Genomic DNA, 10,367 nt, shown 5'->3' on the forward strand with positions numbered 1-10,367 from the left:
AAAATAGAGAAAATTCCCGTTTAGTATCTTGTACTTTGAGCCTAGTGCCACTTTGGTCTTCAAATTTTAAAATGTGACAATTCAGTACCCAAACTTTCAAAACATGGCAACCCAATACATACTGTTAATTAGTTGTTTACCGGCCATTAAGTAGCATTTGAAAAAGACACAAATGCCCTTTGAATGTCATTTAATTTTCTTTATTAACCATTCAAACATTGACAAAAAATTAACAGTCTCAAATCCTTGCCTCTTCTATTCAATAAAGTTGGGGTGGGTCACCAGAATGCCCACTCAAATGTGACCCAACTTTCATGAATGGAAAAGATAAAGATTTGGGACTGTTAATTTTTTGTCAACGTTTAATAGTTGATAAAGAAAATTAAATAACACTTGAAGGGCATTTGTGCCTTTTTCAAATGCTACTTAAGAGTTGGTTAACAACTACTTAACAACAGGTACTAGATTGTCATGTTTTAAAACTTTGGATACTGAATTGTCGCATTTTAAAGTTTGGGGACAAAGTGCCATTATGCCCAAAGTACATGATACTAATCGAGAAATTTTCCTATAAAATAATATGAAGTACAAAATTTTGCGCTCTACACATTTGTATTCGTACTCTTTGAACCCAATCACACATCTACCGTCGACTCTTTTTGGAAGCATCAAGAGAGATATTCCCCATATGCAACTGTAATGTCTCATAGAGAGAGATGCTGGAACAACTCGTGAGTAGCATATCCGAACCCTGTTTCGAGTGCATGGTTGGAATGTAATGTGGGATGCTTTGAGAATAACATCGCATGCTTGCGGTGATGGTAGCCCTTTCTCTCATTGTCACATTTGATTAGAGAGAGAAAAAACCATGAAAATATCATGGCGTTTGACTATGATATAAAAAAGATATGATATTTGATAAACTTCTATCAATCAAGTGGAATCATAAACGTGGTAGCCAATGATGTGTTATTTATCAAAATTTTTCCCATACCATATCTTTTCCGCATAGATTTTCGCTATATCATGATATATCGAAAATACCCCTTCAAGGCCCAAAAATAATTTCCAAAATGTAGATAAATACAATACCACCATTGATCAGTCATTGATAAATGAGAACCAATCATTTATAAATACAATAATTTCCACTTTCGTAATTTCGTTAAGTGATAGACTGGGATCCCCTGCTTTTACGAGCAGAAAATAGCAGAAACAGAAACGCCCTCTTTCTCTCTCCATCTTCCGAATCACTCTCCTTCGGAGGAAAGAGGAAAATATTTTCCGATCTGGGGTTTGTTTTTCCTCTCTCATCATCAGATCTCTGGTTTTAAATTTGAATTATCTGTTACCTATTTTCTTTGTCTGACTCTGTTGAGATTCTGTTTGCTATCATTCAAAGGTTGGTTTTACTCGCGTAGCAGTAGAGTTTCATGGTTCTGGATGAATCCTGGTTAAGATTGAATTCATTGAATTAATATTTGATGAATTTAAGATGATGATGAATTTCATATTTGCTTTATCCCTGTTTTAGACGTTTAACCAGTTTGAAGTTAGCTTTATTTCTTTCAGATGATTACCTTAAATCTATGATCTATCATATGGAATCTGGTTGTTCTTTTGAATTTCCTGCGTCGTTTTTTCTCTCTGTCTTTCCGTTTATGTTTTATTGGCTTCTATGCATCTTGTCTGGGATTTAATGTTATGCATTGTTCTCCTTAGTTGAAATTTCAATCCTCTAAAATGGGTTTATAGCAGATTAATGCTGCGGGGTTATTTTTCTTATCTAGAACTTTTGACTACGCCTGGTTTTGCCAATTCAACCCAGTTAAGAGATGGAAAATTTTGCACAGCATTGTAAGTAATTAAGGATGACATCTGAAGAGGCTGAACTGGTTAGGTTATCTTCAGTTCTACCACATCAGCTGTTATCAATTGGCCTCACCGGATGGTCGAAGACACCTAGTACAGTACTCAGCTGGGCTCGGATTCAGACAATCTAAAATCAATATGAATACAATAAAGACAATACATTGTCAGAACTCTCACTTAAAACCAACATGTGTATTACATGAGTTGCATCCCAGTGTCCTTGTTTATTATACTACACCATTTGAACATGCATCCTGGCCATATTCTGTCTAGAGAACACGTTTCACCATCGTCCAGTACTTTGCCAAAAGTTTCCATGCCTTACCACCATTCCCCATGTCTCCTGTCATGGATTAGGATGACGGTGACCACCCATCATCCCAGTAGTCAAATTCCGTTATCTTGTGCTTAGGGCCTCCTGTCCAAAGAATGGGCTTCAACCACTTCGCCGGCAGTTGGCCTATACCACTGAGACTAGCAAGTAAGAGTCCAACATTTAGCAGCTTCTTTATTGACATTGGTTTCTTTCTTTCTTTCTATTCTTCTCCAACTGCCTTATTTGAATTCCATAAATTCCTCTAAATTCACAATCCCGGCACCTTTGAGGTGTCTACTCTGAAATTCTTTTTTATGGATACCTCTTTGCATTTTGCAACTGACGTAGTGTTGGCTGGGCACTTTTGGCCTTCAATACAAGCTAGCTAGATATAAAGCAAGTTCAATTGAACAGTTGATTTCGTCATAGGTGTTTTTCTTTAATGGTGTTCGTTTTACAGAAACCCAAACTTTTAGGTGGATGGGCAGCCGGCGCCCAGATCTCCCAATAGGGATTTTAAGTGACTTCATTTGATATTTCTTTCAATTGCATTCATCCAAACATAGTGCTTCTCTAGAGATTGATTTATATAATAAATATGCTTGATTGGTGGTGCTGATGCACAGGTTCTGTGAGTGTGGAACAAAAGGTATTATCAAAATCCAATCCTTATTTGGATTGCTAACTTGCTGATAAATGGATTCTTGAACCTTTGATGGAATTTGCTCGTGCATTCGTACGGGTTTGTTGAATAAATTTTTGTTTTGATGAGGCCTTAACTATAATTCCGACGGTTTACCTATCACTTCATTCTCATGCGGATAATACATGGTTTCCATTATGATTTTCTATTCCTTCAATGTCTATGAACTGAATTTGGTTGAATTTTGATTTAATCCACCGTCAATCTTGGTTGTTTATTTCAGATAATCATCTTGTTATACTCTTGGAGGGATATGGTATATATCCATAATACACCATGGAAGCTTATAAGGACAGAATTTTGACTTGGCTGGAACGCTTGGCCCAAGGTGATTATTTCATGGGTGGAAATAACTATGGGATTCTGGGTGCAATTACTCTGGGTATTGTCATACCATTTCTGCTTTCTACTGTATTCTTAGTGAAGAAAAAGGGTAAACAAAGAGGGGTACAGGTAGAGGTTGGTGGTGAGCCAGGTTTTGCGATGCGTAATCGTAGATTTGATAAATTAGTTGAGGTTCCATGGGAAGGGGCCACAACCATGGCGGCTCTGTTTGAACAATCTTGTAAAAAGAATGCCCGTGATAGGTTTCTTGGAACAAGAAAGCTTATCGGCAAAGAATTAATCACAGCCAATGATGGGAGGAAGTTTGAGAAGTTACACCTGGGGGATTATGAATGGATAACTTATAGAGAAGCATTTGACCGTGCCTGCAACTTTGCTTCTGGTCTAGTTAAGTTGGGTCATAGTCCTGGGAATCCTGCTGCAATTTTTTCTGAAACACGGGCAGAGTGGCTTCTTGCTTTTGAGGTAGCCTAGAAGGGCATGCTTTGTTTTAATGCCTTATCATTTTTACTTCTTCCTGGAGAAATGACAGCAGATTTTCCTGTTTCCTGATGCCAGGGATGCTTCCGTCAGAATATTACAATTGTTACCATTTATGCGTCTCTAGGCGAGGATGCTCTCATTCACTCGCTCAACCAGGTGGGTAACAGTGCTCTTTGGTAGCTGATCAGCATGCAGATTGTGTTATGCTTGGGCTGTTTATAATGAATTGATGTCTTATTTCACATGGAGATTTCTTTTCACTTCTCTTGTATATTGTTTTGGATGTCAGGCCCAAGTATCGACCTTGATCTGTGATTCCAAGCAATTGAAAAAGTTGGCTGCAATAAGCTCAAGCTTGGAAACTATTAAGCGCATTATTTACTTTGAAGAGGAGGATGGAGCTACAATTGATTCTGGTTTATTTGGGGATACGAGTAATTGGACAGCTTCATCTTTCTCTGAAATTCAGAAACTGGGAAAAGAGAGTCCTGTGAATCCAAGATTACCTTCCAAAACTGATGTTGCTGTCATCATGTATACAAGTGGCAGTACAGGTCTACCAAAGGTTTGTTCAGTTGTTTCTTTCTAATAAATTTCACCAGTTGTTGCTTATATGCCACAGACAATGACATTGTTACAAACTAAGGTAGCATCTTTTGTTTATTAACCATTACTCAAAAGAAAATAATCTTGAATGCTTCTGAAACATGAATTGAATTTATGCCTCTTCTTGCATGGAAAACCCAGAAGAACAGGAAGGTTTTCTCTTATTTATTCATTTTCTTTGCTACTACCTCAAGTAAATATTATTTTATGGATTAATTTCTTGCTTTATTCTGCTGTCTTAAATGATGTTCTTATTGGTACTGAAGGGAGTTATGATGACTCATGGCAACATTGTAGCAACTGCAGCAGCAGTTACAACAGTCTTTCCTGGAATAGGCAAAAGTGATGTGTACTTGGCATACTTGCCCCTTGCTCATGTTTTTGAACTGGCAGCTGAGGTTCTCATATATTAGCCCTTCTTGTGTGTCTCTAGACAATGTATTCTATTTTTTCTATATTAACTCCGTATATACATGTGGTTGTCCAGACTTTGATGTTGTCTGTAGGTTGTCCAATTGGGTACGGTTCAACATTAACATTAACAGATACCTCAAATAAAATTAAGAAAGGGACATTGGGAGATGCTTCTGTGTTGAAGCCAACACTTATGACAGCTGTTCCAGCTATTTTAGACCGTGTTCGGGATGGAGTGCAGAAAAAGGTCTGAACTATCTTGCTATGGGTTAATAAATCATATAAGTAATCATTTATTTTGCCAACTGTCTTGAATTATTATTATTATTATTATTATTATTATTATTATTATTATTATTATCATTTTATTTTACTTTTGGCTTCGTGGGGGCTACACAACGGGGGATAGCCCATCCCCCATACCCACAACCCCCCAACGCAGGTGAAGGCAGGAATTGATCCCAAGTCTCTGCTACCAGTCAAAGACCTTACCAACTGAGCCAGTTGGTACCTTCATGTAGCATCTTTCCTTGATTTGATTATATAGGTTTGCTATTTACATTAGGTTTCCAATCTATTTGAAGGTTGGGGAGAAGGGTGGGTTGGCAAAGAAATTGTTCAACTTGGCTTTTAAGCGCAGACTAGCAGCAGTTGAAGGAAGCTGGCTTGGGGCTTGGGGACTAGAAAGAATTATATGGGATGCTATTGTTTTCAAAAAAATACGATCTATTCTTGGGGGACATGTCCGCTTCATGCTCTGTGGTGGAGCTCCATTGTCTGGTGATACTCAACGATTCATCAATGTCTGCCTAGGGTAATGCCCTTTTTCTCATCCCTAAATAATCATAAATAGCTAACATGTATTCTTAATTTCTTATTGTGTTATATTAGGTTTTGATTTTAGAAGTATATTTTTGGAAGGCAACATGTAAACTTAAACTGATATAGTTAGTACTTAGTAGAAGGAAACCTATACATAAACTTTGCAGCAATGCCTGTAGTTATTATAGCACATTATAAAATCATACTGTCCATTTTTAGATAAATCAGCATATTACTTTCGCAGTTGATAAATAACTTTCATAGGCTTGAAACCTGTCAAATTGGTAAAGTGAAGATCAAATCTAGGGGAAACTCAAAAGAATCTATACTTTGTAAAAACTGGTGTTGATAGAAAGGAGAAATGAATTAAAAAGGATACCAAGGCCTTACAACCCATACTTGCAGTCCACGCACAAGACAGCCCCTGAACTGGACCAATTCTAGCAGAGTTGGCCTGCTCAAGTGGAACCCATGGAATCAAATTAATTAAGGATTTGATTAACCAGTTGTTCAAGAATAGAGCCCCCAAGGTAGGAAGAGGAACTAAATTTTGATGGTTATTCATTAGGAAAAACCTATGTGATAAGTTTAAGAAACAAAGTACTCACTAATAGCTGTACTGGATGGATTGGCATTTAAAGAGTATCCATAAAAATTTGACTCTTGTTGGCATATCTTTTGTTTATGCCCAAATTTTTTCAGGCTTTGATGTATTTTTCTTTTTTCTGAGATGGAAGATAACAGAACTTCATTAAAAATAAAACTGGTACATGAGATGATGTACAAGAGGAGCAAACAATTAAACAAGGGAAATCTCAAAGAAAGAATGAGGGCACCAAATCTTTTTATAAGGGAAGTTTGAAATGAGATCCTTTGAAATAAGGGCCCTGAAAAAGGATTTGATGGAGAACTTTCTGGCAGGGTTGAGTTTCCAGGCTTTGATGTAATTTCTCAAAATGTCAACATATGGAATGTTTTGGTAGAAATGTTACCAATATTTTTTCAAATTATGTAATTTTGGATGTTATTTCCGTATATAATTTTTTAGACCAATTTCATGGGAAATATCAACAAATTTTAGGGAAACTGTAACCATGCTTATGATTTTCTGACATGGTTTCCTTCTTCAGAGCTCCTATAGGTCAAGGATATGGTTTGACTGAAACATGTGCTGGAGCAGCTTTTTCTGAAAGTGATGACATGACTGTGGGTCGTGTGGGTCCACCACTTCCTTGCTGCTACATTAAGGTATGTGCATCTTAACTTATTTTCCTGGTTTGTAAACAACATTTTAGTCAGTTAGATAAAATTGCAGATTAGTACTCTGTATTTTGGGCCTAGTATCACTTTGGTCCCCAAACTTCAAAACGTGCCAATTTAGTACCTACAGTTAACCAGCCATCAGTTATGTGTATCACACGACATCATGTGCGATTTAAAACTTTTGAAAATGGCAAAACTACCCTTCAAAATAAAACAATGTTCATCATCTTTTTCCTTCAGATGAAATAGAGGTGCAAAGCACTAAGTCACATAAGCCTGGTTCATCTATATCACACTCATGATCACAATCCACAATATTGGCCGATAATATGATTTGGTATCAGAGCTCTATGCCTCCCAGTTTGGGTCAGAGAAACGGCCATCATGGAGATTCTGCCGCTACTGAAAAATGCCAAAGATTGAGAACTGCTGGTGGAGGTAATGTTATATAGTTTTCCATCAAACCTAGGGCCTTCGGCCTATACAGTGTCTTTTTTTTTCCGTCTCTTCGTTTAGCATATTTCTACTCTGTACTTGTGAATCAGAAAGCCTCCATTTCAGTGCCTTGATTTCTAATATATCCACACCGAAAATGGTGGTAACAAGTAGCAATCACAACAGATAGACAGGCAACCACAGAAGACAGAACATCCTTTGGGGAAGCACGGATAGATAAATTGGCATTCCTGTCAGTGTTTATTATCAAGGGAAGAAAAGTTTCAATCGTACAATCGAAATTTGATAAATCTAATTGAATAATGCCAAGTGCTTCTCATTCTTCAATGTTTGCAATGCTCTTCCTAGGTTCAGCTGCATTGTCTCTGGAAAAGGCTTAATTTCTAGCCTTCCTCCCAGCCAGAACCACCGTCTACATTGACTTGGTGGTTTGGAGTTGTATCAATCTCTATGTTAACTGATTAAGAGCACCCCTCATATCCATAGTTGGGGACAAAACAATTTGGTTTTCCTCTCTCTCATTTGTAGCCATCTGAAATTTGTTGTCTTATGCCTTTTCGAGCTCTCTCTTACTTCTAATTAAGATCATGAGCCTCTTTTTACTTGAGGAATTCTATGGCCCAAGCCTAATTTTAGGATTGTTTGGTGTCAACCAAGCTGGCTTAAGGATTGGATTGCCAATCTCATTAGTTCTGGTCTCATCAAAGCATGGTTACTTCGTCCAACAACATATTTGTCATGTCTTTTTGGACCCATGCACATTGATCACCCAATACTGGGTGAATATTTGAGGTGAATCACTCTGGGATCATGCACCTGTGTCGTAGTGGTGCACAGTGCATTGCTACTTGTCCTGAGTGTCAATTGGGGGTGGTGGGGAGTAATGGTTCTCGATTCCCAAATCACCTCAATGCTCCCTGAAGCGCCACCTATACTTGAACCGACAATGCTATTGTAGCCTTTCAGAGAAAAGTGAGAGGCTCATTACCATTGACCAGTGCCACTATGGTATGTAGAACGACAAGCTACAGCAGCACGACAGAGCTTCTCGATGAGAACGAATGACTTAGGAAGGAGAATGTGCACCTGCCAAGTATGCAAATAGCCAGCAAGAAAACGCTAGCTTCCTAGTGGCAAAGCCATCGTTGCCGCTGGAATTATAAGTGCTGAGTGAAGATGGATCTGAAACAGTAGTTTCTTTCAGGAATCATGTGCCTTCGAGAACTTGAGAAGGTCGTTGTTTATTAAATCAAGTGCTGTTACGGTTGCCAGAGGAAGTGGTTTGATGGATGGAGTGGTTAGTTCATCTTGGCTATCAAAAATAAGGTAACTTCAATATGGTTTGGTTGATAAAGAAAATTAGATGACATTTGAAGGGCATTTGTGTCCTTTCACATTCCACTTAACAGCTGGTTAACAGTAGGTATTAAGCTATGAGTTGTAAGCATATATTTCTTATTTGATTGTCAACCATAAATAACTTCAAGGTACAACAATCATTCAAAGCACAACAATTATTCTTTTCATTAAGCTATGAGTAAATGTTTTGCGATTGTCAACCATAAATTCGTAAGTTGTAAGCATATATTTCTTATTTGATTGTTGTTTTCCTTTTCCAGCTTGTCTCTTGGGAAGAGGGAGGATATACAATTTCTGACAAACCAATGCCTCGAGGAGAGATTGTAGTTGGAGGACCCAGTATAACCTTGGGTTACTTCAAAAATGATGACAAAACCAAAGAGGTGTACAAAGTGAGTTCTCCCACCTTGTCATTTATTCACATTCTGAAGTTGGACCCTGTTACTATTCTGATGGTTTTGTAAATGTAACAGGTTGATGAGAAGGGTTTGCGCTGGTTCTACACTGGTGATATAGGACAGTTCCACCCAGATGGATGCCTTGAAATTATTGATAGGAAGAAGGATATTGTCAAACTTCAACACGGAGAATACGTCTCCCTTGGGAAGGTGCATAGGAAATTTTCGGCTGTTCTCTTTTCTTTTGACATACATATACTGAAACTTTGAACCATCTAAACATAAACCTAGGAGAATTAGGTATTAACATTTGGATTTTCCCAACAATCTTACGATGGTCTATTCATAGACTTCTGCAACCTAAGAGATCATACGGGCCCTACTAAATCAAGGCTCTCTCTTGATATTCTTAGAGTAATCAAATTTAGTTGACTGAAATCTTTGTTTTCAGGTTGAGGCAGCTTTGATATCAAGCAACTACGTGGAAAATATCATGGTCCATGCAGATCCCTTCCATAGCTACTGTGTAGCATTGGTAGTGCCTCCACAGAAGGTCATTGAAAACTGGGCCCAGAGTGCTGGCATTGAGTACAAAGATTTTCCAGATTTGTGCCTGAAAGAAGAAACAGTTCGTGAAGTTCAGCAATCCCTTTCCAAGGTTAGTTAATTATTCTTGTTTTATTTGAAGATTTTAGTGGAAATAATCTACATATGCAGATAACCTTGTCAACTTAAATGGATGCAAGAGAATACTAATTGTACTAGACAGTAATTTGTGGGTGATACACGAAGTTTATGCATGTGGCACACCTTTTTCTGTTAATTCTGAAGTAGATTTTGAGAATTCTATTGCTTTATACAGGTAGCGAAAGCTGCAAAGCTTGAAAAGTTTGAAATTCCAGCAAAGATTAGGTTGTTGCCGGATCTATGGACACCAGAATCTGGATTAGTAACTGCTGCTCTGAAGTTGAAGAGGGAGCAGCTGAAAGCCAAGTTCAAAGATGAGCTTCAGAAGTTGTACGAGTGAATTATTAAATGTTAATTCTAGCTTACTTTTTCTCATAGCTTATACTTTACCAAGGAACAATGAAGGATCTATAAGTTTTCCCAACTTTCATCTTTCACTGTATTTGAATGTGGCTGTACAAGGTCATGCCTTTGACTCGGTACGAGTCGCACATTAAGAGTATATACTCTTAATCTCAATGCTAGGTCGCTAATGACTATTTAGAGCCCGTTTGGGAGGGATAAAAAACCAATTGAAAATTTGAACCGAGAAAATGAACCGAAAAATGCGTTTAACCAAATCAATCGGATTGATTTCGGTTTT

The 10,367-nt window shown here is 37.8% G+C and overlaps 1 protein-coding gene across 3 annotated transcripts; it reads left to right on the top strand.

The window, feature by feature from the left end:
- Window positions 1-1,107: 1,107 nt before the first annotated feature.
- On the top strand, window positions 1,108-10,148 carry LACS8 (AMP-dependent synthetase and ligase family protein). Of its 3 annotated transcripts, none has more exons than XM_088963770.1 (12): window positions 1,108-1,294; window positions 3,115-3,701; window positions 3,795-3,875; window positions 4,009-4,284; window positions 4,592-4,723; window positions 4,813-4,986; window positions 5,324-5,553; window positions 6,692-6,809; window positions 8,900-9,031; window positions 9,113-9,247; window positions 9,489-9,695; window positions 9,900-10,148. In XM_088963770.1, exons 2-12 carry the CDS (start codon window positions 3,168-3,170, stop codon window positions 10,062-10,064), a joined length of 2,184 nt encoding a protein of 727 aa, XP_088819896.1. In that variant the 5' UTR covers window positions 1,108-1,294; window positions 3,115-3,167; the 3' UTR covers window positions 10,065-10,148. The 3 variants fall into 3 exon arrangements, with proteins under 3 accessions (XP_088819896.1, XP_088819897.1, XP_088819899.1); XM_088963771.1 differs by having other exon boundaries at window positions 1,222-1,402; XM_088963773.1 differs by lacking the exon at window positions 1,108-1,294 and adding an exon at window positions 2,202-2,353.
- The last annotated feature ends 219 nt before the right edge of the window (window positions 10,149-10,367 follow it).

Source organism: Nelumbo lutea, chromosome 1 (assembly GCF_056320005.1).
Source record: "Nelumbo lutea isolate HS-2025 chromosome 1, American lotus-T2T, whole genome shotgun sequence".
Classification (NCBI taxonomy): Eukaryota; Viridiplantae; Streptophyta; class Magnoliopsida; order Proteales; family Nelumbonaceae; genus Nelumbo; species Nelumbo lutea.